Below are 27,792 nucleotides of genomic sequence, written 5' to 3'. Positions count from 1 at the left end.
GCATGTGGGGATGCCTCTGGTTGATGTTCTCTACTTCTGTGGGTGTGTGGGCATCCTCTCTAAGTCCTGGGTGCCACGTGAAGCATCTTGCACGACCGCCCTAGTGACCACCCTAGCGTTCGTCCCAGTTTACAGAGGAGGGAGCTGGGCTCCACAGGTTGGGTGTTCTGTCTCAGGTCGCAGGACCAGCTGGAGAGCTGGCGTTGAACCCCGTCCGAGGCCCGGCTTCTGAGCATCGCTGGACAGGGTGGTTCGCAAACATGCTTTGGCCCCCGGACATGCCCTCCCCGCTCACCTCGGGTTCCCTGTTCCCTTGACTCAGGGACCTAAATGAGCGTGGGATGTCTCCCACCTCCAGCAGCAAAGGCAAGAGGAGAAATCGTTAAGAGCCGTCTTCCATGTCGAGGCAGAAGATGTTCTGTGTGTTAGCTTTTCGCCTGGGTGTTGCCTATTTTGAAATGATACCAAAGGCATATCTTTTCTTATTTTGAGTCAAGAATGAGTATCCTTTTCAAAACCTTAGAAGCATGTTGAGATGCTTTTCCTCTGAAGTATGTCTCTGAATGCTTTACTGTTGCAGGCAGACATCTGGTCCCTGGGCATAACGGCGATCGAGCTTGCCAAGGGGGAGCCTCCGCATTCCGAGCTGCATCCCATGAAGGTTTTATTCCTCATTCCAAAGAACAACCCCCCGACGCTGGAAGGAAACTACAGCAAACCCCTCAAGGAGTTTGTGGAGGCCTGTTTGAATAAGGAGCCGAGCTTTGTGAGTATTTTGAGATCAGAACGGGCGTCTCCTCCTCTGGGGCCTGATTGGTCAGGATACATCTTACTTGGCATGTCTTTAATCACTATTATCAGCTGTCTTCGTGATTTCATTTATTTTTCTTTTTCTAAATGGGTGTGATTAATTGCTTTGATTGCAAATTTGTTTTTTATTGTTATTTTATCTTTTAAGGATGAAAAATCTACTTATTTTCTTTCAGATTTTCTAGTATCTCATACCTCATTGAACTTGAAGACTGTTCTCCTTAATATTATATGTGGAACCATACATTTTTAATATTTATAGTGGAGGGTCAGGCTATTTAGCTGTTTTAGTAACCGCAGAGTCTGGCCTGAAAAACAATGGCTAATTAGGTATTTAAAGTAAATGTTTTCAGTTTCTTCTGGGCATGTGTGAGGAGGGAAAAGAGGAATGAGATAGGAATGTACGCCCACCTTGCTTTCCCCTCTTCCTTCTTACTGTCTTTGCTGTTGAGTTGTCTCTGGGAGAGCCACGTGGCAGTGATGGCAACATGGCTTTAGCCTAGTTTTCTCTCTGAATTAGGACTTTTGAAAAAAAGTTGTCTGGGCTTCCCTGGTAGAGCAGTGGTTGGGAGTCCGCCTGCCGATGCAGGGGACACGGGTTCGTGCCCCGGTCTGGGAGGATCCCACATGCCGTGGAGCGGCTGGGCCCGTGAGCCATGGCCGCTGAGCCTGCGCATCCGGAGCCTGTGCTCCGCAACGGGAGAGGCCACAACAGTGAGAGGCCCGCGTACAGCAAAAAACAGTTGTCTGTGTATCTGGGGTGGCATGGAGCACCTCACGTCCTTGTTTTGTTTGAGTTTTCCAGCAGGGTTAGCCGAAGGTCAGGCTGAAACTTCTGAACCCACACCCGCCCCCCGCCTTCTTACGAACCCTTATCTAAAAATATGTGGTTAGTTTTACGAGAACACCATGCTTTCCTAATGTGGTACCAGTTTTGGTAATGGAATTCAATGAGGAATGCAGCGTTTTCTAAGAACCTCCAGGGGATGCAGAGCGCACCACTCATCGGGTGCCGGGCGGGCTGCTGTTCTTCGTGTCCGTGGGGCTCGGGACATTGTTATCAGGAGTCTGTTCCGAGCCCCAAGAAGACACACCCACGTGCCTGCACATCTTCCCATTACAAGCGTGTTTGTGGTGTCTGCTTGCTGGCCCAGTGCACACATCTCCACCCCGACCTCTAGGCCAGACGCCCTGAGGGGAGGATGCGATGCTTGGAATTAGACAGACACGTGGACAGGGACTGAGAAATGCCTGAAGTGACCCAGGTTTTTCGCAGGCTTGCGTTTGAGAAGCGAGCCTGGCTCTTGTTTAGGAAGCTTTAGTAATTCAGAGCAAGTGGGGACACGGTCTGACTCGCGTGATTTGTGTGTTCCCGCTGGCCGCTCCTGTTTGGGCTGCGTGGTTTTCTTGGGAAGCGTACTCCCTATAGTTGGGTTTGCCACTCTCAAGGGCAAAGCAAGTGGCCGAGTTCACTGGCCGTGCTGAGCCCAGAGCCTGGATGAAGTCCTCACCCCGATCACAAGGAAAAAGGCAGACCTGGGAGACCAGCATTTCTGAATTGGGAAGGCTGATGACTAAGAACGTGGGTACCCTTTCAGCGTCCAAGGAACGGGTATCTCCTGGCTTTCTTCCAGTTGGATTTAAATTAACATTTATCTTATTGTTTGGGAGGATAGAGCCAAGCAGTAAGATAGAAAGTTAGCCAGGTGATACAGAACATGTTTTCTCTCTTGCCAGCGTTAGCAGCGATGATTGAATGATGATCTGTGAAATGCTCTGCAACATTTTCTTTGTAAATGCATTTTTCTGGGGAGGGGGTTCCTGCTTTCATCAGATGGTTACCTCCAGAATGTTCAGGACCCTATTAGATACTAGATACCTTGTCCACACTGTGAACGGGATCCCACCCACAGGAGCCAAATGACATTCTTTGACTCAGTCTTAAAGGAAACAACTTTGAAGTAGGACTCTGTCTTTATGTATCAGCTTGGTTGCTGGGCGTTTTGAGGCAGAATTCTGTCCTTTGGGGTGGAGTCAAGTAGAATGTAGAGAACTTGACCTCATGCCTTTTCTCTTTGCTTCGTTTGGTGTGTTTTCCAGAGACCCACCGCTAAGGAGTTACTGAAGCACAAGTTCATAATCCGCAACGCAAAGAAAACATCCTACTTGACTGAGCTCATCGACAGGTACAAGAGGTGGAAGGCCGAACAGAGCCACGAGGACTCCAGCTCCGAAGACTCGGACACGTAAGTCCACTCGGCCTGAGTCCTGCGGGATGTCCGTGACCGGGGGGCGTGTCCCCAGCCCCAGGCCGTGTCTGAGCCCCATGCCGTACTTGATGTGGGCCTGTTCATTCTCATCTCTTGGTTGGGGTGGGTTTTGGGGTTTTTTTTTCTTTTTTTTAAAAAAAAATCCAGGCTGACGGTGCTTCTTGTGTTAGTATGGGACTATATTTGGGAGTCTTTGAGTCTCTTTTCGTTGCCAGTGGAGTTTCTCTGAGTAAAATCTGTGACAGAGCTGTGCGTAAAGAACTAGACCTGGTTTCTTCCTTCGTTATACCTCCTACTTTTACAATGCTACTGATCAGGTGAAATGGCTTTAAATATATTTCTAGAAACATATAAATGAGGGTATTAGTGATTCTGTGTCGTGTTCTGGTACATGCCTGGCGTTGTAAACGCTCTGTGCCAGGAAGGTACTATAAACTGGTGTCAGGTTACGCATCTAGGAAATCCATCAGCCAAAGAGGTGAAGTAGGTCTGGGAGCCATTTGGGTTTGTAGAGGTGGGGAGAGCGGGACCAACTGCTCTGGCGTGAAGGAAGAGGGAAGCCGTGAAGGGGGGGTCAGGAGTGGAGGTTTAGCAAGTCAGATCCTCGCCTGCGCCCCTTCATACCTCGGTCAGAATTTCAAGCTGACCCACGGCCCAGGTCCACGTGCCAGGCCAGTGGGAGGAGACCCAGAATATTTTTCAAGGTTCCCACGTGATTCCATTGCAGAGTCAGGGGTGAGAACCACGGGCTAGGACGTTGCTGGGGTCTTGATGTTGAGCCGTGAGGGTGGTGGGCATGGGGCTGAAGAGACGGGCGGGGAGAGGCCAGACGTTTACCGTGGGTCTGGGTACCGCAGGTGGGGACGGTCCGGCTTCAGCAGTGTCGCGGGTCCACTGAGAAGACAGCACTGGAGAAGAGGCTGGTCTGGGGAGGCCAGGGCACAGGAAGCTGGGTTTGATGTGGGACACGTTCAGATGTCCAGTAGGATGTGTCCAGTTTAGAGCAGCGTCGAGGCGGGATATCTAGGCAGACAGTACGGGTTTAGAGCCACCACTCTGTGAACGGTCACTGGAGCCCTGAGAACCTACCTGCGGAGAAGGGCCAGAGGCCGAGGACCAAATGCTGGGAGACACCAGCGTGAAGGAAGAGCCTGTGGGCAAGCTGGGTCGGAGGAGATCTGGGCGCAGTGTGGCCCCAGGAGCCCAGGGCCTCTGGAGGAGGGTGAGCGGTGGTAGCATTTGCTGGTGAGCCCGCAGGCAGGATGGTAAGGAGGGAACAGCGGCTTCTGGTCCAGAGGCGGACAGGGGGCCTCGGCCGGGTAGATTTTGGAGTGAGTGGAAGGTAAGAGACGGAGGTGGGAGTGTGGAGTATAGGTGACGCCTCCAAGCCCTGTGGCTGAAGGCAGGGGGCGGCGCTGAGCAAGCAGAAGGACTGCGCGCTCAGGTGTGGTGGGACGGAGCCAGTGGAGACTGTTCTCCAGGAGAAGAGACTCGGGAGAGACGGTGTGGGTGCGGCAGCTCTGTGAGAACCGCATCCCCATGGGGTCTCTCTTTGTGAGGTCGGAGGCGGGGTCGGCTTCTGCAGCCCAGGAGGGCCTGGAGGGGAGGGGACAGGACCGGAGGCAGGCATGGAGCATGGGGGGCAGGGTCTCCCCACGCAGCCTCCCTGCGGAGCTGGCCCTCACTCACGGGGTCACCTGCATTTCTGTGTTAAGGGAAACGGACACAGATGGCCAAGCATCCGGAGGCAGCGACTCAGGGGACTGGATCTTCACGATCCGGGAGAAAGATCCAAAGAGTCTTGAGAATGGAGCTCTTCAGCCGTCGGATTTAGAAAGAAATAAGGTACGTTTGCTCTTGCAGAGTGACTAACACTTGGCATCAGTCAGCAGCATTTTTGAGTCACTTTTGTGTGAAGCCTGCTGTTTTCGTGGTCTTTGTGGGCCCTCAGCGCAGCCTGTTGTGGAATTTTGCTGTCAGGGAATCGACAGATCAGGAGACGATGTTCTGTCTGACTCCCCGGCGAGGCCGACCCGCGAGTCTGGACTCTGGTCCGCCCTGCGGTGCTGATTGCTGCTCTCTGGCCCTGCCGCCAGATCAGCATTTCCTGACACTTGCACATACCGGGGCAGTGGGGAGGTGGGCTTAGTGTTTGAAACGACTTTCCAGCTCTCTTGATGAGACTAGGCCTGTGTTACTCATCAAGGTACCGTAATTGGGGGATTGAGTGTTGTTTAAGGAATCTTAAAAACAAGTATATTGCTGTTGGTACCTGTGTACTTAATGTTGATGAACTGGTTTTGTGCCCGTTTAAGTTAATGAAAAGCAGTAGTTTTAGGACCGTTTTGAAGCACAGTGGTGTAGTTTCTCTTCGGCAAGTGCAGACCAGTGGCTGTCCCCTGGTGACCCTACAAATCCCGCTCTGAGAAGCAGATAGCAGTCACTATGTGCTCAGATAGAGGCTGCAGAAGAAACAAAAGGCAGCGCTGTCATAGGACAGCCGCTTCCAGCTCTGGTGTGCGCGCCATTTCCAGGCCTCCTCAGTCAGGTCCTCTCCATACGTGGCCCAGCGGTGCAGGTCAGCATCGCCTGTGTCCACGCAGGGTGCCGCCAGGTCAGCATCGCCTGTGTCCACGCAGGGTGCCGCTTCCTGGCGCTCTGGTGCCTCTCCACCGTGCGTGCTATCTGCAGTCCTCCGTAGTCCAGTGAAAACACAGTAGGTGCCTCTCCACCGTGCGTGCTATCTGTAGTCCTCCGTAGTCCAGTGAAAACACAGTAGGTGCCTCTCCACCGTGCGTGCTATCTGTAGTCCTCCGTAGTCCAGTGAAAACACAGTAGGTGCCTCTCCACCGTGCGTGCTATCTGTAGTCCTCCGTAGTCCAGTGAAAACACAGTAGGACAGTCCTTTGCAGATGCTACAGCAGACGTGTATCTGAAGTTCACTGAATTATTGCAGATGTGAGTATTAAATATTTCTCATTACTCTCTCCCCACCCCGCTGCCCGCCAAGATGAAAGACATCCCAAAGAGGCCTTTCTCTCAGTGTTTATCTACAATTATTTCTCCACTGTTTGCAGAGGTAAGATGCCCAGTTGACTTTTGGGGAGGTGCGAGGGGAAGAAGGGGGAGCAGTTGCCCCGTCTGTGGCAGGGTTGCCCGTGAAATTTGGGGGGTTAGACTGGCTGTCTCTGGGAGGCCAGCTGGGATGGACGGGTCCCTGCCTTCCAGGAACGCCTCTTGCTTTCCCGGGGGCCGTCTTCCATCCAGCCCCTCCTGGGAACTGTCGCTGTGTCGCTGCCAGGAGCGTACACGTGGGATGTCAGCAACCCAGTCCCAGTCCGTATGTTACTGGGACAATTTTTTTTTTTTTTTTTTTATGCGTTACGCGGGCCTCTCACTGTTGTGGCCTCTCCCGTTGCGGAGGACAGGCTCCGGACGCGCAGGCTCAGCGGCCATGGCTCACGGGCCCAGCCGCTCCGTGGCATGTGGGATCCTCCCAGACCGGGGCACGAACCCATGTCCCCTGCATCGGCAGGCGGACTCTCAACCACTGCGCCACCAGGGAAGCCCACTGGGACAATTTTTAACTTCGGTTGTGCTGTTTTCTACAAAATCTAGTTGGGTGGAGCCTAACATCTTTGCCTCGACAGACTTACGTATGGCAATGTGAAAAACAGATTTTTACTTTAAGGAGACATCAATTCCCTGGGGTGCTCATGTTTCCTGTGGAGCCCCCAGAGTAGTGGCTTCACCCAGCAGGGCCCCTGATCGCTGGCGAGCGGCCACTGCAAACAGGGGCCCCTCCCTGTGCCCTCTCAGGGGACCCTGCCCGGTAGGTGTGTGTTATGCGTACAGCATTTGGAGGTGTTTCAAGGGCGGGTTTTATGGGGGTGAACATTGTTCATCTGGTTAGTAGCTGATCGGAGGATAAGTTGGAAATAACCCCTTCCTGTCACTTTCTTGTGCCCCTTCCTGGCCCAGGCTGCCTTTAAGGTAATTCAGTGAGTCGCCTAGTACCTTCTGTTTGGGTGGTGATCCAGAGCCCTCCAGGGAGGCTGTAGCAGGGGACCTTGGACTTGAGGTGGGTGGCCCAGGGTGGGAAGGAAGTGCCACCCATGGGCGCATCCCTGTCCCCCGCTTGGCCTGAACGCCAGTCGCACGGTGCCTCCCCCTTGGCGGAGCTCCTGGCTGGCCTCAGTCTCCAGGCCTTCCCCGACCCAGATCTGTCTCACCATTGTGCCCAAGGGACAGGTTGAAACCACTGAACACTCCGGGTTCAGGTGGAAAAGTGAACAGCAACAGGGCAGGTGGAGGCCCCTCTGTGTCGCTTTCTGCCTGCGGCCTTGGCCTGGGATGCCTGTTGGACCCCGTTTGCTCTTTGGTAGGTTCTTTGGGCAACTGGCCCGTCAGGTTTTCCAGACACTCCGCTGCTTTCCCGCGATCCTGACTGCATTTTACTAGGATAGCTGGGCAACGGGGGAAAAGGGCATAGATTTTCTCATTTGTCTGAAGCTGTGTGTTTCTTATTGGGCACATGAAAAAAATCCATTCCGAAGGCATTATCCAGAATTAATGAACTAAGCCTAAATGGACTAATGTTTCGGTTTTGTTTAGCTGCCCTAAAGGTAACCTCCCAGGCGTCTTTTCCCGTATGTTTTTGTTATTAATGTTTGGTAACCTCACGTTCAGAGCGTCCAGTGTGCATTGTTTGCATAATACTCCGCAGTCTCGCTACTTAAGCAGCGTCTCCCCATGTTACAAATGAGGACGTTCCGGGCGTCCCTCAGTATGGGCCAGGGGCTCCCTCCAGTGGTGGTGACAGGGCGCGTCTGGCAGCCGTGGGCAGCAGCGGGTGGGGTGGTGGGTGGGGTGGGGGAGTGGGAGGGAGGTCGGGTGGGGTGGTAGGTGGGGTGGGGGAGTGGGAGGGAGGTCGGGTGGCGGGCTGCCCACTCGGGGCTTGTAAGTCCGGTTGTGTTTAGTCGTTAAGGGGCCGGGGTCCCAGATGGACAGAAGCGCCGCCTCCAGGCTGACCGTTGCGGTCGCTGACACGGTGGAACAGGCACAGACACTCCGGCCTCAGTGCCAGGCCCGTCCTGTCCCTCTGTCTGTCCCTGTAGCTGGGAGGGGAGAAGCCATGGACGTAGAGTGAGCCTGAAGCGGGGTGGCGGCGTGTGGTCCCAGCAGCCCGAGAAGCTGCTGGAGGCTCTGACTTGCACGCCGAGCAGCTCCCCCTACTCCTGGCGCATCCGGGGCGCATCCCGGAAAGATGGGAGTTGACCTTAAACTGTGGGAGGTGCCTGCAGACACTGGTGTGGTTTCCCGTGGGCGCAGAGGTGCCGAGAGGACATCAGCCTCCCAGGGTTTAGGGCTGTTGCTTGTTTACATGAAATGGAGTATTTCGGCAGCACCCTGCCCACAACGGCAGTCTGTCCGGAGGCCTCAGCACCAGCCTGGTTACCGCGGGAGCTGTGCGTGCACCACAGCTTCGGGGCACACACCAGAGCCAAGTGGGCGTGAAATGGCTTTGCTGGTGGAAGATTAGGGTGGAAATGGAAAAAGAAAGCAGAGGGAGCAGATGCCACGATCACATTCTGAAAAGGCACATAGAAGCCGGTGTGTTTCCTTCCCGGGGAAGGGTAGAGACTGGGGTGGGGCTCAGGCCCAGCCTGTGCCTAGTGCTCTTAGCCTCCAGAAGGGGAGGGATCCGAGCCGACCCTGTGGCCGGGGCAGTCGGGTCGTGTCACTCCTTAAACAGCCGCCCGTGGCTTCCCGTGCTTGGGCGAGTCACGCCGTTCCTCGCTTTGGTGTTTTCAGTTGAAGGAGAAGAGCCAGGCGTGTGGAGGCAACCTGCAGTCCCTCGAGGAGCTGCGCGGGGCCGTCTACCTGGCGGAGGAGGCCTGCCCCGGCATCTCGGACGCCATGGTGGCCCAGCTTGTGCAGCGGCTGCAGAGGTGAGTGGCTTGAAGCAGAATCGAGGGGGAGAAGGCTATTCTCCGGAATTAGAGAAGTCTGTGCGAATGAACCAGGTGAACCTGGACACTTCGGGGAGGGACCACAGAGCTTTGTGGTGGTGGCTCCCGCGGCATCAGCCCAGGATGACTTCAGGGTGCCGGTCTGCTCTCCTGATGCAGCCTCGTGACCAGCCAGAGGAGTGCAGTCCCGAGCCCGGACTCTCCGTTTGGTTTTATGCTTCAAAGCCAGGTGTCCAGAAACACCAGAGATGGGGGCTCGGTGAGTTCCGTGAGACCGGACACAGATGCGGTCTATGTGAGGGCTGTGTGGGTCCTCGCCTCTGCCTCAGCGCCGGAAACCTCCTTGTGGTGGCCGGGAGCTCCGTCCGCGGCAGCCTGCAGGGGGCGCCCTGTCCCCGCCAGCGGCCCTGGTGGAATGGGCTCCAGGGTGAGGAGGAAGTGGGGCTGCGGATCTGTCCCCCCGCCCGGTCCCTCAAGCTTGTTTGGGGGAGCCTCCCTGTGGAGGAGGTAGGTCGCACACGTGCAGTCACCTGGGGGTGTTGGAGAGAGTGGAGGTGAACCGTCCAGCAGCTCTGTGACCCGAGCTCTCCTGCACACCCCGAACCTTTCTCTCTCCCCGAAATGCCAGGCAGATCAGTGCTTTGAAATTCACCTTCCAGGTGTGTTGTCCAGGAAGCGAGCTTTTTCTAAAGGACGGCTGCTCCTTGATGGGAATTAGGAGCGTCTCAGATCTTTTCTGAGATGTCGGCTGGATGGCGCATGGAGAAGTTTGGGGCGTGTAGGGTCACTTTTGCCACTTGGAAGTGGTGATGAAGGGGCTGCCCGCTGTCCTGTGAAGTGTCCCTCTAAAGTGGGACATCAGAGAAAACCTCAGGTTTGTTCTGTAGAACTCAGGCTCCCTCATGAAAACATCCCAACTTTCTAACCTGCTCTCACGTTTAGGCTGGAGAACTTTGAGGCAGTTGAAGGACTCCAGTATGCTTTTTTGGGTGAAGTTGGTTTTAATAGCGTTATTTCTTAACCCACTGCATCCAAAGTCTTGTTTCGGTATAAAGGTCTTTCACCATCGTTGTAGGGCTGAGTCTTTGCAGTCAGTGTGTGTTTCACACTTAAACGGCACATCTCATTGTGAAGTCGGTGCTGGGAGCCACTGTGGCGAGTGTGACCGTACATAACACAGGTGTACTGCCTGCCGTCTGCATTACGTTAACATTTTACTCCCCATTCTCTCTGGTTCTCGCTTGTCCTTCTGTCCTTTGTGACGTGGGACTCTCTCTCCTCAGCCATCAGATGACCTGCTCCAGCGGCTCCCTGCCTGGTCCCTTTCGGGCTCTCCGAGCTCTTCCCGTGTGTCCCCTCTCCAGAGGCCACCAAAGCACAGTGGCCGTCGCTGACACTTCAGACCCGTTTTGCTCCTGGATGCATTGCTCCAGTGGGTCGCCTCAGAGACGACAAGGACCAGCTTTTGTCCAAAGCATTTTCAAAGACCTTTGTGTATCTTAGTTTGAGTTAATGTGTGGATTCTTTTGTGTGGCATCAACTCCTCCCATGACTTGGGCATTTACATCTCTCGAAAAGTGAGTCTCAGGATCCGTGGCTAAAGCGTGCTTTCCTAGTCATTTGTTCCGTGGGCGAGTGCTATGTACTTTAAACGCCTTAGGAGAGGAGCTCTAATTTGGAATGTTGGCTACGAGTCCCATCAAACTCGTCCTCAGCCGTCTCCTGTGGCTGGGTGACCACCCCGGTTTTGAGGCTGCTGAGGGAATCTTGGCCACGAAGCGCACCCGTCCCCCTTTTTGGTGTTCCAAAGTGAGACGGTGCCGCAGAATTACTGGAAACAGGAGAAAGTGCCCATCCCACCATCATCGTTTTGGGTGCGCTGCCTTCCATTGCTGTATACAAGTCATGAACTTACCCAAGTTTTTAGATATTCTTGGGTGTTCATGTAGAATGAATTGTGTAAAACTAGACGTGTAATTCTGTGTACACTTCTTAACCTGGGTGTATTTTTCATATTGCTTAAATATTAGTACGATTTTTCACCTCTTAGTTCATTCAGCTTGCTTAATTAACCATTTTCCTACTGTTGGGCGTCAGAACTGTGTCCTAGTTATTGTAATCACAAAACATTTGACAGACAGTCCTAGGAAGTGGATTACTTGAACAAGCGCCAGTACTTGTGTGGCCAGAAAGGGTTTCTTGCACTGACATTCAACTTGGCCGGCATAAGCATCCTTGGGATCTTACCCGTGTCATCGGGTGTTACCGATTTTTCAACTTTTCAAAAATGATTATAAGTGAAGGTGTATCATTTACTACTCTATTCGTGTCTTTTTTTTTTTTTTTTTTTTTTTTTTGCGGTACGCGGGCCTCCCACTGTTGTGGCCTCTCCTGTTGCGGAGCACAGGCTCCGGACGCGCAGGCTCAGCGGCTGTGGCTCACGGGCCCAGCCGCTCCGCGGCATGTGGGATCTTCCCGCACCGGGGCACGAACCCGTGTCCCCTTCATCGGCAAGCGGACTCTCAACAACTGCGCCACCAGGGAAGCCCTATTCGTGTCTTTTTTTTCTCTCCTGGGAGGCTGAACACATTCTCACTTTTTGTTTCTCTGTGAAAAGTTTTTAGTGTTGGAGTCATGGTTTTCTTAATTTTTATGAATTCTCTACGGAATAATTAGCCCATTGATACTTGCGCCACCTAATTCGTTACAACTTGGGATTGTCTATAAAAACTAGGATTTTGATTATCGCTTGAAGTTTTGCAAATTAATTTGTTTTTAATTTAGAGAAATGACATTGATTTACTTCTACTTCTCTTTTTGTTTTCTCCTAGATACTCTCTAAGTGGTGGAGGAACTTCATCCCACTGAAATTCCTTTGGCATTTGGGTTTTGTTTTTTTCCTTTTTTTCTTCTTCCTCCTCCTCCTTTTTAAAAGTCAACGAGAGCCTCTGCTGACTTCGCTGAAGAGGTGCACCATCGCGGGGGGCCATCCCCCCCACAGCGAGGTCGCCTGTCCAGGGCCTGATGAAGTCTCCAGGTGGGGTGGGGAGGGTCAGCTCCTGCGGGCGAGTATTTTACTTTATTATTCTTGTTTTTAATTCTAACCATAGTGCACATATCAAGGAAAGTGTCTTTAGAAACAAAAATAAACCCTGAAATGTATATTTGGGATTATGATAAGGTGACTGAAGAAATGAAACCTCAGGTATCCTGCTTTATGTTGATAACTCCCCCGCCCTGGGAGACGGAGAGCCGCTCTGGTGGGTCAGTGTACAGATTTGTATATAGTGTCATTTTTAAGGAAACCCTTTTGGCGTGCATAGGGATCACTGTGTACACACTGGCCAAGTGCTTCTGTAGATACCGTCAGTGGGGTAAATATTTGACAGGCCGTAACTCGAGTCTATTGCCTTGCCTTTATTACATGTAAATTTTGAATTATGTGACCAGTGATTTGGGTTTTACTTTGTATTTGCAGGGTTTGCCATTAATAATAATTAACACCCCTCTTATGGAACACTCCTATACTTGTACCTCAACAAACGCAAATTTTCCTCTTGTTTGCCCTACAACCCTTTTGGTACACTTAGAAGTTGATTTCCTTTTTCATCGATGGTACTATTTCTTAGTGTTTTAAATTGGAACATACCTTGCCTCATGAAGCTTTAAATTATTATTTTAAATATCTCCCCGATGAAGTGTTCTCGTCTCACTTTCATTCGTGCCCTGCCAGTCCTGCGCCAGCTGTACCGTCCTTCCAGTAGGGTTTTCTGTTGCACCTTGTAGTGAAATCTGCGTATCATCTTTCCCACCTAAACATGTCTGAATGCTTACACAAATAAATTTTATAACACAGATTTTGCATACTCTCCTTGGAACGTGACTCTTGAGAGGGCAGTGCACCTGCCGTGTGTGTGGGTGTGTGTGTGTGTGTGTGTATGTATGTATGAGGCTCCGGGAAGAAGTGCCCACATTCAAGCTGTGGAATGTCCAGGTCAGCTCCCTATGCAACTTTTAAAAATGGTCCTGAGAAGATACGGGTGAATATTGCTGATCTGTAAAACTGCTGTCTTCCCAGGGAACTGGAGGGAAGGTTGTTGGTTTTTTTTAAAGGAGATGGTGTCCGCCAGTTTGTCCGCCAGGTGTCTGGATTTTTCTTGGCTTGTGGCAGCGTCTTGCTTGCCAAGGGGGTTAATAACCTCTGGGTCTCTGGGTCGGGAAATACTTCTTGCCGCCATTCTTGACTGATTTGAGTACATGTGACATTTTTTATTATTTGTTGATACGAATCGTTGTCATCTCTTGTTGGAGTAGCAGTTCTTGAGGTGGAATACAAAGGCTTTTGGAAGCAGGGAAGTTACTGGGTAAACTTGAGGACGGAAGGTCAGTTATCTGCTGGCCCGGTGGCCTGGATGTTACAGGGAGAGGACAGAGGCCTGAGCTAGGACGTCTGAGGGGTGGTTATTGTTTTGGTTAATGGAATGGAGCTAGTTTTTAAACTCTTAAAATTGTCGTGATTTTTAAATTAAAAGTAGATTTGGATTAATTTCTATAAGGGATATATTTTGGTTAGGGGAAACAGAACCAAATGGCCATCACGCAAGTTTGTTAACTTGAACAACAAAAATGGAGAGTATTTCATTTTGTGTTTCGGAGAGTATTCTGTGTGACGGAGCTGTTTGTTTCCCTGTGTGAGGCATGAGGCAAAGATCAGTTTTGTCCGTTGCTGAAGAATCAAAGAAATGGAGCCGCGTTCCCCGAGGTGCGCTGCTTGTCTGATCTCGAGAGCGTCAGAGCAGACAGCAGCTTTCTGGTCTAGAGTTCTTCAGATTTGCAAATGGACAGTGGTTTCAGGACTTGACGCTGACGGACCGCCATGTCAGATATGAGTGATGGTTACACTGACTGGCAGACGGGATCCCAGCTAAGTGAGGTGCTGTGAATGGTGAGTAGCTGCTCTGCAGTCGCTGGATGGTAACACAGCACCGCCTCCCAGGCAAAGCGGCAACTTACTCTATTGAGTTTATTGGGAACGTCTTCTGTCGATGAAGCTTCTCGGGGAAGATGTGCTTTGACGGGCTTTTGAAAGTGGGTCACCTCCCCCTACAGTATCTCCTGGTTTGTTACTTTCTGTAGACAAAGAAAGGGCATCTGCTTGAGGCTAGCATTTGTCCACTTCAAGTCCTTTATTAAAAGACAGACCAGGTACCAGAGCTACAAGAGGACCTGCCTCGGGCCTATAAACCACTGGTGGTATTTAGCCAGACCCGTGAGCTCAGCACTCAAGGTAGACTGACTGCCCCTCGGAAGTCTCTGGAGGCCAAAGCCCAGCAGTTAGCGGCTTCTCTGCCCACACTGCTGATGGCTGGGTGGCTTCACCCAGAAGCACAGACAGCCTCTTGGAGGCTGGGGGCTGTGTCTGGCTGGTTGTCGCCACCTTTTTGAAGTCTTTTTCTGCACTGGCTGCACCCATGTGGTCTGGGGGCCTCGGCACTGCCAGTCGTGTGATTGTCTCGCTGTAACCAAGGGCCACACACCTTCCCGATCTGACGTTTTGTTCTCCAAGTGGCCTTTTGAAGCGTTTAGTTTGAATGCAGCGTTTTGTACCTTTCTTGTGGCAAAACATAGGTCTGTTTATGAGCATTTTTATATTTTCCTCCTTAAACGTGGCTTGTGTATTTCTCCTATAAAATATGGCAATAACTGAGGAGTGCTGCAAGGTGTTTTCTTAAGCACAGGGTCTGTATCATGCAAGGGTCAATAAAGTTCACAGAAATAATTTTTATAATTGTGTCTTGTGTGTAGAGGGGGACTAGACGACGTTTGTGTCCCCCGCACCTCTGAATTTGTATGTTGAGATCCTGAGCCCCAGTGTGATGGCATTAGGAGGGGGGAGCCTTTGGGGATGATTAGGTAACGAGGGTGGAGCCCTCAGGACTGGGATTAGTGTGCCCTGAGTCCACAGCGATCCCTCACCCCTTCCACCACGTGAGGACACAGCGAGAAGATGGCCATCTGTGAGCCAGGAAGTGGGCCCTCACCAGATACTGCATCTGCCGGGACCTTGATCTTGGACTTCCAGCCTCCAAACTGTAAGAAAGATATTTGTTTATAAGCCACCCAGTTGATGGTATGTTTGTTACAGCAGCCAGAGAGGACTGAGATAGTGGGTGTCTCTGAAGCTCCCATCCGTTTCCAGCAGCTTGGGAGTGGTCTGAATCGCCTACATGATTTGCACTTAGGTTTTCTTTGAAGTCACAGGGGGACACAGGTGTGAATCATAGCTGGGACCACACTTTGTCTCCAAGCCTTGGAGAGGTGAGCGACAGGTGTGACTTTTGGAGGGAGAAGCTCACAATTACGCCATCTCAGCAGCCCAGGGACTGGGGTCAAAGGCTTCCCAGTCCCCTCCCTGCCCACCTTGCCCTCAACCCCTTGTCTTCTAGAGCCTCTGAAGGTCAGTCTTCTGGAAATGTTCTGCTTTCCCGGTCCCACATTGGAAGAAGCAGAGAAAATAATCACATACGTATCAAAATATGTTGTTTGTCTTAAGAGAACAGACTCAGCAGCTCATTCACCCCACCCCACGGTGACCAGCTGACTCCCCCGACCCACCTGAGATTCAGTCAAAGACAAGAGACGAGGTTGGTGGTTTTGCCTTAAAACTTCAGGCTGCTGGAGTGTGGCATGAGGTATTTTTATTCCCTTTTGTTAGTACTTAAAACTGTCTGTACAGACCGTAAGGCAAGTGATTCACAGACATCTCGAGCTACTCATTGTCCATTTGTATGTTTCCACATACGCCGGTCACAGCCCCCCAGTCGGGGTGGTCCTGGGTGTCTCAGGTGAGGGCCCCTAGCTGTGGTGTGGGGCACTGGAAGGGAACCGTGTTGGATGGGTCGCCCCCTCTGGGGGCGGCATCAGGAAAGGGCTTAACAATACCAAGGAACTAGCAGCCACTCGATCCCCATGGAGAAGAGGCGAACGGATTTTGACCTGTGGGCCCCAGCAGTTACTGGAACCCTGTTCCCTGTGTTGTCCGACTGTCAAGGATGTGCAATGTCATATGTCCATACCCCAGGCCGGGGGGTGGTTTGGCGGGGGGAGGGGCGGTGAGTATCAAAAGGAGAAAAGAATGGTTTGTGAAGACAGGCACGATATATATACCACTATTGAGTGTGTAGTTGCAGTAGGATACAGGTATGATCACAGGAGCCAGGGGACTACGCACTGTGACTCAGAGCTCCTGCATCCACGAGAAGCTCAGACACGCTCCACAACGTAACAGCACAGATGGCCCTGGTCACTGCCATACAGGTTCTCATGCTTGTGAAACATACAGCAAAAACACCACAGCTTACTACCCTCCCATCGGATACGGCACTCAGTACACCGACAGTCCAGAGAGCGCACTGGATTTCCGCTTCTCTTAACAGAAAACAACCCGCTATGCTTTGTAAATAGTCACCGCTTAAACAATTTGGTCAACTTGTGCCAAGAAGTAGGTCTGGGACCCAGCGGTTCACTGGAGCCTGCAGCCCCCAGTGGAACACAGGATGCTGCAAACTGCCCATTTATCAAAAAAGTAAATCCTACTAATTTTCTATCAATCATTATAAAAGTAGAAAGAGAAAAAAAATCTGAAAACGATCTCATTTGCTTAAGACTGCCAAGTGTATCGCAGACAAACAATGGAAAATCCATTTTGTAAAATACAGCAGCCTAGAAATCAAAATCATAAGTTTATCGATCATCTTTTTAAAAAAAAAGAGCCCTTGCCCTGTCTTTTGGTTGCATGGATGTGTTAGTACTGACTTTAAGGTGCAGTTGCGGAGGGAAAAAATGTCATTCGGCACTCTGTCCGTGACAATGTTTTAATACTGGCACAAGCTGAAGACAGCCCCCTGAGGGCATGACGGCCGAGACGCCACCCGCGTTGAAGGCAGGGGTGCGGTCCAGTTCCGATGAGAAATTAACAGCTGCGAAGACAAGGTTTAAAATGGTTCTGTGGAGACAGATGAGAGTCGCTGTGAAACCATGTATTATTTTGTTTTCCAGACAGACAAGTGTTAATTTTACTAGGCTTCATTAATACAGAAGAAAGAAAATGTCTTCCGGGAAAGTCGCCACTGCTGAAACCATCAACACATGTGTCCCGTCCTGCCATCAATACACGTGAGATTCTTTGTGACTCAGAACGTGGGCACGGGAGGCTGAACTGGTGGCACTTCGGATGACCTCCATCCATCTAGGACAAGAAAGTAAAATAACCGTCAGGGGCCACTTTTTATCAGCCCGTGTCTCTGAAATCTGCTTTTCTTGTTTGTTACAGCTTCATGACCCCTGGCGGTCGTTACTTACAAAAGCCCCAGTGTGACCTAATACTGCCTGGCGTAGAATCTGCTTTTGTAGCAGGAGAGATCTCACATGAGCTCCCAGGTAAAGGAAAGCGGGGTTAAGGCCTCCTCCAGGTACTCCTGAGGACCACTGCCCGGGGCGCGCTCCTTCTGCAGACGCGCCCGACGTGGGGCTGCAGTGCACACTGCCAGTCCTTCTCAGGACAGTGGGGTGCGGCCTATCCTAGACACAGGGCTGTTTGTGATCTAGAAGCAGAGGGGCCCAGGCTGCTGCTGAGCGTCCCCCGCCTGCAACAACAAAGCGTCATCTGGTGTACCACGTCAGGAGTGCCAGGGGGAGGAGACCTGGGGTGGCCCAGCTTCCCGCCTTCGTGGAGCTTAGAGGGCTTTAGAAATCCCTAATCCCAGGGCTACATTCTCCCTGCCACAGCAGTGACGGCATCTCAGTTTTCCAGTCCAGGATCAAATTTGAGGAGTGCTACCCCCTGGGCTCCCTTTTCAACAAGTGTAGCTTAGGGCCCCGCTGCTCTGGGGTGGGTGTCAACGGCGGCTTCGACCCTGGTCTTAAACCACTGTGCTGTTTCCCGTGAACTAACTTTACGTGAGTTTGTGCACGGATGACTGGCCCATTGATCGGAAACCCTCGTGGGTTTTCAGGAGAAGAGTTTCTCCCTCAGGGGGTGGCAGCAGCTGCCTTGTCTGGTCTGGTGCCCAAGGACCACCCCTCGCCCAGGTGGTGGTTTGGCAGTGACACTGCTTTCAGAGCCTGCCCCAGGATGCGAGGCCCGGGATTTGTACTTGAATGTGGCCACAGCGAGAGCCTGGCTCCTTCACTTCTTGGCTAAAGGAAGACTACTGCCCTGGGTCTTCACACCACGGAGCCAGTCTCATTGGTAAGGTAACTAACTAAGAGGCACTAGGATTTTTTTTTTCCTTCCTTACGTGGTCTTTTGACTTGAAGCTTACTTAGCCTTTTGGCCACGGGACGAAGCAACTACTGTAGCCATCGACTGGAAGAACACAAGTTAGAGAAGGAAAAGTGTACCCCGCGTGGTGTGAACTAGCGTACAGGTTTTGGGCTGATGTGTCCCAGGGAAAGTCACGGTTCCACTTGCTCCTGTGAAAACAGACGTGTACTCGCATTGGGCACACAGAGCCCAGGTCTTATGAAGCGCTTTCATTTTAAGCAAGTAGCAGGGTGAGAACAAGAAGCCCCTTCTGGAAGGGAGTCAATGCCCAGGCAGCAAGTAGCTGCTGCTACGAGGCCTTACGCACTTGGGAGAAAGCCCGCTGCTCAGAAGAAGGGTGTCCTTTCTCTGCAGGTGCCCTGTGGAGGGGGACTTTTACCTTTCAAACGTGTATTCGCTTTCAGCCCTGAAGTAGTACACGTGGGACTTGAAATGCAGCTTGAACACGTAGTCCTTGTGGAGGTCTTCGGACTCCGAGGGAATGGTGAGCGAGTACCCAAGCAGAGGCAGGCTGGCGAGGGGGTGACTGTCCTGGAAGGGGGCACAGAAGGTGGGAGCAGCCACAGGTGTGGCACCTGCCCGCAGCAGCTGGTCTGGACTGAGGTCCAGGCCCAGATGCGTCGCGTCGGCCACCGGTGACATCACCCGCGCCCCCCTCCCCTCATCCAACCAGCAGATGTGCAGCCCTTGGGCAAGTGGATAACAGCAGCCTTCGCTTAGAGCTGTGGGGTCTCTGAGGGCCGTGGCCTTGCCCAGCCTGCTGTGGGCCCCCCTGCGACACCTGGGCGGCTCAGGGGTCAAGCTGTTCATCCTTCCGGAGGAAAGCTGCCTGCTCCCCGAGGAGGGAGGGTCCTTCAGGCTCCTCCCCAGCCGTCCCCGGGCACATACCTGGTGCGACTTGTAGAAGAAGAGGCAGAAGTTGGTGAAGACCACCCACAGCTTCTGCCACCCGTTGCTGTTCTTGAATTTCCTCAGCAGGTTCCCAGATAGCTGATTCTACAAGACAAGTCAGCCCGTAAGGAGCCTGGTGGGGCCCGCCGGCAGGGCCGTGCGTCTGTGAGCAGGCTTCCTGGGGGTGACTTAAGAAAACGGCCTTTTGCTCTGGGAGGGGGACTCCTAACCCCCTCCCCGCCCCCCAGTATCTCAGAATGTGACCTTATTTGGAAATAGGGTCATCGGATGTAGAATTAAGGAGGATCGTCCTGGAGTAGAGGCCCGTATCCACTACGGCTGACATTCTTCTAAAAAGGAGACAGACACAGGGCAGCCCCTGTGACAACAGGCAGGCTCGAGTGATGCGTCTACAAGCCAAAGAACACCAAGGCTGGTCAGCAACCCACAGCAGCCGGCAGAGGCAAGGCAGCCTCCTCCCACAGAGGTTTAGAGGGAGCGTGGCCCTCTTGCCACATTGATTTCTGGACCTGTGACCTGCAGGATGGTGAGACAGATCTGCCCAGCGGGTGGTGCTCGTTAGGGCATCCGTGGGAAAGGATCCATCACCCTCAACTCTAAGCCGGCAGGAGCCCGGCGCCAGCCAGCAGCTCCTGACTGCCACCTGGTGGCCCTGGCTGCAACGCTGGATTTCAGCGCAGAGCCTCCAGGCTCCATCCTATGCTGGTGGGAAGGCGTTCCGGTGTTCTGGTTTAACTCCGGAGCTCCATGGTCTCCTGAGGCCCGCAGGCGCTGCCAGCACAGAGCATCACCGTGAAATCACAGGCAGCCAATGGGGGGACGCCAAGAGCAGAGCCTGTGCATCCTTGCCTTCTCTCCAAAGCCCCTGTGTCACCTCTCAGAGAACCCTAAGAAGCCTCATCCGTGTCCCTGACAAGACAGCAGCTCATCGCCAGGAAGCCTTGACGAAGAGAGAAATGGGTGGTGAATATAATCACTGCCACTGAATCATTCACTTCAAAGGGGTGAAACGGGCAAACGCACCACAATAAAATATACATACACACACACCTGCGTCTACTTCATTCCATCCCTTTGGGGCTTTTCCAGTAACCTATATTTAATCCAAGAGGCATTCTTAAGTAAGGTGCCTGTGAGAAGAGGAGTTTAAATGGCTCTGGCTGCGAGTCGCTTGCAATCTGACGGTGCGTTAGGCCGGGAGAACACCGGAAGCAGAGCTGTCCCTGTGGCCACCGCAGTGTGCCATCACTCCTTCTGGCTGCCACTTACCCACTGGCGAAAGGCACAAGAGAAGGGGAACTGTGGGTTCCAGCAGGCGATGGTGGCAAGCAACCAGAGTGGGGACTTGATGCTTGTGCAATAGCACACGTGATTACATGCAAGTCTCACTCTGGAGGAAGGAGAGTAGCACATTTTCCTTTCCTTATTTTTATACTGAAATCAAATTCCTCCAGACAGAGCCCCCAAAAAACCTTTCTCTTAGATGCGTTTACCTTTGGAACGCAACCCACAGTGTGGTTTACACACTTCATTGATGATCCAGGTTCCAGGCCAGTGTTTTTTCCAAGGCAGGGTCATGAGAACACTCTTACCTTCTGCCAGCAGCCTTGAATCCTCCTGGAACATGCCAGGGTATTCGTTCTGAGTAAGTCCTTCTAGCTTTGCCAGCTTAACAGATGAGACGCTTCTTAGTAATTGTATCTACTGGTCTCTCCTTGCTCCCTATTGCCCCCGTGCCCTCCAAAGTTGCCAACCCCACCGAAACTCTCGCTCCCTTGGCTTCGCTCCCATACACACTTCAAGTCGCCTCCTCAGGTCACGTGGCCCCTAAGCTGCTCTCAAGAGCCTGAGCCTTTTGTCTACGCAAATGGCCTTTGGGTCTGTCTCCAACCCGGACCAGTCTCTGTGTGCTGCCTTTACGGGAGAGGTCAACATTCCCAATCTGGCACCGGCTGAGGCCCATTCCCTGCCTTTCCCAGACTGGAGGAAGGCCTCTTTGCTCCCACCTGCTCCATCCCTGTTGTGGATTGATTCGTGTCCCCCCAGAAGATATTCATGCCCAAAGGCCCAGTACCTGTGAAGATGACCGTAATGGGGTCGTTGCAGATCAAGATAAGGTCCTGCTGGAGTATGGTGGGTCCTAACCCCAATGCCTGGCGTCCTCATAGGAAGAGGACTTTTTAACAGATACACAGGGAGACCCCCAAGTGAGACAGAGGCGGACACTGGAGTGATGTGTCCACAAGCCAAGAGAACACCGAGGGTGGCTGGCAACCACCAGAAGCCAGGAGAGAGACCTGGACCCGGGCCGCCAGAAGGAGCCGGCCCTGCTGACACCTTGACCGTGGACTTGCGGCCTCCAGCACTGTGAGAGGACACATTTCTGTTGCTAACACATCTTCAGATGTGTCGTGGCAGCCACAGGAAATGAGGGTCCCCACCCCTAGTTACGTTCCCCCCATCCCCCTGGTCCTCACCTGTGTGCAGACGGCTGCGTGACACCCTCCTCTCTCCCCAGCCCCCACCGCCTCCCAACTCCAGTCCTACAACACAACTTGGATGGTTTCACCTCTGAACCCTCCGCTGGCCCTACGGCCTACGCGAGGCTTCACACTGGCCGTCCTAGCGTCAGCACCCCGACGTCGACGGTGCCCCCAGACTTTCTACGGAGGCCAGCTCAATTTCACGCTGCCCCCAAACATCCCCCTCACTCACTCCTACCTGCACGAGCCCTAGAAGAGAGAACCTGGTGCCGGGGACGGTAAGGAAGCAGCACGTCAAGAAGGAAGGAGCCACTCCCTCGTCCCCCTTCCCCCACCTCCGGTCACCCAGGGGCATGGGTCACCCACAGGAGCCCACCACGGACACCAGACTGAAGCCACACGCCTTGGGGAAGGGGGATCGGGCAAGGAAGGGACATTCACAGAGCGACAGACGCGCCAGTTCCACGAGCATCCAAGCTGCATCACGGCCACCTTAAAACCACACTGGCTCAGGGCTCGCTCGCACGGGCTACAACGTTCAGCAAACCTTTCCTCAAAGGGCCAAATACTATTTTAGGCTTTTTGGGCCAAGGGGCAAAATCAAAGATAGTTGTAGTAACCACTCAAAAACGGAAAACCCTGGTCTTCGCTGACGGGCTGTAACCAAGCAGGGGGCGGGCAGGGTTTGGTCTGAGGCCGCAGCGTGCTGACCACTCGGCTGACTGACACACGCGCGTGTGTGCACACATAGCACCAGTGCAGGCTATCATCCTGAAAAGCTGGGCTCGAGGAGCTGTGTCTGGGCCGCATTCTTGAATGGCCTGCCTGCCTCCAGGGTTAAGGAGGAAGGTTCGTGCCTACCAAATTCCCACACCTCCACAGCCCTGACTACACATCGCAAAGGTGAGTATAAAGCGAAGCAAAGAGGACTTCTCCCGCACGGCCCCGCCCTTCCCCTGGCCTCGCCTGGACAGAAGAGATGTCATCAGGTATTTTTCGCCTCCAGATGGCCACTGCCCCCTCCTTGCTGGAAAGATCCCTGTTCCCTGGAAGAAATCTCCAGTTGGCAAGCTTCGCCGACAGATGCAGTGGAAATGTGATGGGAAGGAGGATGAGTACCGTGAGCCCCCGCCGCCGTGGGGCGGATGCAGGAGACGGAAGGCCACGCACAGTCGGGGAGCTCCACGCGCTGGGACAGCCCCGAGGATGAGGATGTCTTGACGAGGAAGCATGGGTTTTAGAACATTAGCTGTAGCAGGGAAACTCAACCAACACAGTTCTGTGGACCTGTGAAGCTCAGTTCCAGAAAACAATCTCAGAGAACCCCTATGGCCTACCCATCAAGAAATGTTCGGCTCACTTGAACCAACACACTGTTGGTTCCGAAAGCAAACGAACCGCTGTTCGTGGCTCACAATCTCCTATGTGACATTTTCGGGCCAGGCACACTTAGGAATTCAGAATTTGTCAGATTTTAGAAAGATAATCCAGTGCCTGTCCTCTATGGCACCCCAGGCAGTGGGGTCTGGGGTTGTAGCCCAGAATCAAACACAGCAATTCTGTAGTATAAAACAGGACGCGCTCGCAAAACCGACAGACAGCCTCCTGACTGGTCAGTTCAGCTTCTCTGTCAATGGGGTATGACGAGAACTTCACGGTTTCAGAGCTTTCTGGGCTTCGCATTTTCTGAAAGGTTAGGGATTATGGACCTGGACTGGAGGACGCTTAGGGAATGAGGTTTGGAGAGTTCTAGAAGGTTCACGGTCGCAATACGGGGAGAGCCCCCATCCCCAAAGCCAGATCTTCGGGATGCTCCGAGAGCCGGCTTCTTGCAGGTTCTTCCATGAAACACACCTACCTGCTGTGGCCCTGGCTGGCACCGGCTTTCCAACCATACCGCCTCCCCGCACCCGATTCCGGGGCCTGCTCCAGGGCGCAGCAAGAACGGCGCCTGCGCGGCCCATCCGGACCTCTCGGCGCGGACACACGAATAAAGGCACGCACAGTCCCCGCCCTGTGGCTAACTCCGCGAGAGCAGACGGCACGGTCCAGAAGGCAGACAAAAGGAAACCATCACTGCACAGGCGGCCTGGGAACGGACAGACGCCAAGGCCGGTGCACCTGCCGGCCCACAGGGCGCACATGCTCAGAAGGCCAGTGCCCGTGGCCTGACCCCCCGCCGCCTGCCCTACCTCCACGGCCACGCTGAAGTCCACCATGGAGACGCTGGTGTTGCGGTGCCAGCACACGTGCACCATGGTGTTGCCGCGGTGCGGGGCCTGGCGCTCCAACGAGGTGCGCGAGGCGCTGAGGTCGTCCTCCGACTCCTGGTCGCCCGCTGCCTCCTCCGGGGACTCTGCGGGGGCAGCAAAGAGGCAGCGCTTTCCTCTCTGCTCGCCAGGAGGGCCCCTGTCCCGACCCCGCCCAGGAGCCGAATGGGATGGGAAGGCTGGGGGTCCCGGGCACCCACCGGGCAGGAAGTCACACTGGCAGTGAGGGTTTGGCCAGGGACGTCCCACCACATCCTCTGCCAGGGAGCCCCCAACAGTTTTCTCCCCGCCCCTCGCCCCCTAGAGGCTGACAAGCGGCAGTGCTGGCCCAGAAAGGATGCGATTTTCCGTTCGCTCATTCTCTTTTAAGGGGTTTTGTTTGGTTTTTTTTTAACTTATAAAAAGTTCCTTGATTTTTAGCTTAAAACACAAACATAGACTGTGGCTATGGGGCGCATCGGTAAGGCAATTTTCAGTGCAATGCTTACTGCTGTCAGGAGGGCTGCTGGCCAGGAACTCGGGGGCGGGGCCGCTGCTTTTCTCGGCCAAGTCAATGGCCATCTGTATGTCCTCCACCCACTTTTCCATCTCGGACCGAGAACTGGAGGAGGACAGATGGACGTCAGGTATTTCCAGGCCACGGTGGGGAGAAGGGGTACCGAGGTCAAAGGTCAGGCTTCCCGCGTTACCTGGCAGCCACGACGATGGACTGGCGCTGGCCCCGCAGGGTGAGGCAGTGGGGCACGCCCCACTCGTCCTCACTTTCCTCCATCTGTGGGGCGAGTGTTCATAAGTTACTGCCGAGCAGGGGTTGGGATACTCAGTGCATTTTCAAACGTTCACCGAACTGACTACAGCTCAGCGGAACCAAGTCCCAAAAAGTCCCCATCAGGAGGGTGAAAGCAAGGTCAAAATGCATTATATTTTTTCCGTCAGAGCCATAAACCTCCCTCTACCCGACCACTGAGGAGAGTGTGGGGATAAGCCACACTGGTGCACACTGGCGCCCTGTCTGCCTCTGCCCACCAAGGATCACAGAATATAGACACCCGTCCACTGGACATCTCCGGAGAAAGGCTGCTTCCTGGTCTTCACTCCACGTGGACGGTGAGGCTGGCCTCTCAGGGCCCCGGGGCCAGGCACCGGGCAGTGAAAGGCAAGTTCACACCACGTAGGCACGGCAGCTTGCCTCTGCACTTGATGCCGGAAGGTACATAGCCGCGCATCCCAGGTGCAGGACAGGGAGTGAGGTCCCGGGGCCCCTCTAGGGGAGCCCTAACAAGGCCTGGGTTTTTCACAGCGCCTGTGATGCTCTCACTTCCTTATCAAGCCCCTCCCCCTGTCACTGGCTCCTGCACCCCGCAGGCAGCCCACAGGCAGAGGTCCCCATCCCATGCCCACGGCCCATACTCACCGTCATGCCGTAGAGCGGGAGCTGCCCGTGAACTTTAAACTGATTCGAGGCCGTCAGCCCCCTGCTCGTGTAGAGCAAGACGTCGTTGAACTAGAAGAACAAGGACAAGCGCGGCTGAGACGAATGGGCTCCGTTGGAAACCAACAAGTACAGAAACTACGTTTTCAGAGTCCGACAGGACAATTCGTGGATCTCAACACCTCCAGTCTGAGCAGCTCTGGCTGCTCCTCCTGTCTCCCAGGTACCCGCTCTGGGGTGGCCAAGGCCCAGCGCCGTGACCCTTGCTGGTTCCATGGGCTCACAAGTCACCGATCACCTTGAACAAACAGCTCTCACCACTTACCAGGAAGAACATGCGCTGCTGGAGCCCCTTCCCGGAGAGCTTGCTGAGGCTGCCCAGGCGGATGAATTCCTGCAGAGAAAACACACCCACGAGCTGGCTCAGAGCCTGCAAAGCCGCGTCAGCGCAGACTCAACGCAATGTGAGATGCTTCCGCCCATCGTGGTCCCTTTCACGCTAAAAACCGTACCCGTCATAGCTCCTATTTACTGAACGCCGTGCCGTGCCGCCTCTAAGCTCCTTTCCTTCTGAGCAGCCTGCAAGGCAAGGGCTAGCTTTGGCTCCTCCACCAGAGAAGCAGCTGGCGGTCGGAGCTCCGCTGGCCCGTGCGGTGCGCTGGTTCACACCCGGACCTATAACTCTACACTTACCCCCAGGCCCTCAGGGCTTCCGGCTGCGAGGAGGGGACAAGGCCCCTGGATGGATACAAAGTGGCAGCCGGGGACCGGGAAAGACAGGTACGCCATAGGAGAGAACTGTGCATAGAGGCATCTTCTCGACGACTTAAAATCTGGTTCTCAAAAACTAGTAACTGTGTTCCAGGATCAAAGAGCCAGAAAGGAACTCTCCCTCCCGACTATAAACTTCTGAGGGCACAGACGATTCAGGGGCACTTCAGAAACCCTCCACAAAACTATCATTTAAAAAATTGTGGTAAAATACACATAAAACCTACCCTGCATGACCTTTAGTGCATCCATCAATATCACCTAGGTCCAGAACTTTCCATCACCCAAACCATTAAGCAGTCAGTCCCCATTTCTCACTCCCTGTTTCCGCCTCCCCTAGCACCTGGCAACCACCAATCTGTTTTCTGTCTATATGGATTTGCCTATTTCATGTAAGTCCAACATGTAATATGTAGCTTTTTGTGTCTGGCCTATTTCACTTGGCACAATGTTTTCAAGGTTCGTCCATGCTGTGGCCCATGTCAGAAATTCGTTCCTCTCTGGGGCTGAATATTTCACCGCATGGACGGGGCACACTTTGTTTACCCACTTAGGCTGTTGATGGGTATTTGAGTTGCTTCCCCTTCTGGCTACTCTGAACAGTGCTGCTGTGGACATGCATGTTCAAGTTTTTGTTTGAACAGCTATTTTCAGTTCTTCTGGGTATAGAGCCAGGAGTGGAATTGCTGGGTCATGAGGAAATTCTATGGTCAACTTATTAAGGAACCGCCAAACTATGTGTCCACAGGGCTGCTTTTAAAACACAGCTGCAAGTTCTTTGACATTCTTCCCACAGAGGCTGGTCTCTGTCCCCTTCCCTTGGACGTGGGTAGACTGGTGATCAATTTGACAAAGAGAGTATGGAAGTGATGCTGTGTGACCTCTGAGACCGTGTCATAAAACTACACATAGCCTCTGCTTTGTCCCCGAGAACACTTGCTCTGGGAACCCTAACTGCACATCAAGCAGTGAGACCACCCTGAACCCACGCTGGGGAGGCCCCTCGTGGGCTCTCGGGTGCACGGTCCCAGCTGAGCCCAGCCTCCAGCCGTCTGCCAAGTGTAAGCCTTGGCCCCTCCAGGTCAGCCCATCTGGGACCTCTGTCAATGCCCTACAGAAAGAAGAATCACCTGGCTGAGTCCTGCCCCATTCCCAACTCACAAAACCGTGACATATACTAAAAGGTTGTCTTCAGTCACTAAGTATTGGGGCTGTTTGTTACCTAGTTTTCCTGTGACCTCAGTAGCTAACGAGCCAAGAACAGGGACTCAACCAGTTCATTTGCATTCTACAGACTGCACAGCCTGACTCCTGCTTTGGTCCTTTATGAAATGTCAATCAAAGACAACATCTGCTGGTGATTTAACTGACGTATTTTGGAGATCAACGAAGTGACACATAACAAATACTTGCTGGTCCATGGGATGGATGCTATCAGACAGCAACGGTACCGTATGAAGAAACGGTGTTTGGGGACTGCTCTCATCACTGAAGGGGATCAGAGAATGAGGAGTGGTGACCCCACTGTGCTGTCACTCCTGTTCCCG

General features: G+C 53.3%; 2 protein-coding genes across 2 annotated transcripts in view; one reads left to right on the top strand and one right to left on the bottom strand.

Moving 5' to 3' along the window:
* The window catches only part of STK24 (serine/threonine kinase 24), a 61,866-nt gene extending 49,946 nt beyond the window's left edge, over positions 1 to 11,920 (top strand). Inside the window, exons 7-12 of the mRNA XM_065895939.1 lie at positions 581 to 766; positions 2,911 to 3,056; positions 4,796 to 4,925; positions 6,091 to 6,159; positions 8,895 to 9,031; positions 11,884 to 11,920. Of these exons, the coding sequence (XP_065752011.1) occupies positions 581 to 766; positions 2,911 to 3,056; positions 4,796 to 4,925; positions 6,091 to 6,159; positions 8,895 to 9,031; positions 11,884 to 11,920 (705 nt within the window). The remainder of the gene's footprint in view (positions 1 to 580; positions 767 to 2,910; positions 3,057 to 4,795; positions 4,926 to 6,090; positions 6,160 to 8,894; positions 9,032 to 11,883) is intronic.
* A 5,298-nt stretch (positions 11,921 to 17,218) lies between these two features.
* Positions 17,219 to 27,792, bottom strand: part of FARP1 (FERM, ARH/RhoGEF and pleckstrin domain protein 1) — a 230,693-nt gene continuing 220,119 nt past the window's right edge. The window contains exons 19-26 of the mRNA XM_065895894.1: positions 25,800 to 25,868; positions 25,457 to 25,546; positions 24,732 to 24,814; positions 24,531 to 24,643; positions 23,965 to 24,128; positions 19,266 to 19,373; positions 18,757 to 18,908; positions 17,219 to 17,300 (exon numbers count right to left, since the gene is read on the bottom strand). Coding sequence (XP_065751966.1) covers positions 17,219 to 17,300; positions 18,757 to 18,908; positions 19,266 to 19,373; positions 23,965 to 24,128; positions 24,531 to 24,643; positions 24,732 to 24,814; positions 25,457 to 25,546; positions 25,800 to 25,868 — 861 coding nt within the window. The remainder of the gene's footprint in view (positions 17,301 to 18,756; positions 18,909 to 19,265; positions 19,374 to 23,964; positions 24,129 to 24,530; positions 24,644 to 24,731; positions 24,815 to 25,456; positions 25,547 to 25,799; positions 25,869 to 27,792) is intronic.

Source organism: Phocoena phocoena, chromosome 18 (assembly GCF_963924675.1).
Source record: "Phocoena phocoena chromosome 18, mPhoPho1.1, whole genome shotgun sequence".
In the NCBI taxonomy this organism is placed as follows: domain Eukaryota; kingdom Metazoa; phylum Chordata; class Mammalia; order Artiodactyla; family Phocoenidae; genus Phocoena; species Phocoena phocoena.
The sequence above is the reverse complement of the archived record's forward strand: the minus strand, read 5'-3'. Positions and strand labels throughout refer to the sequence as shown.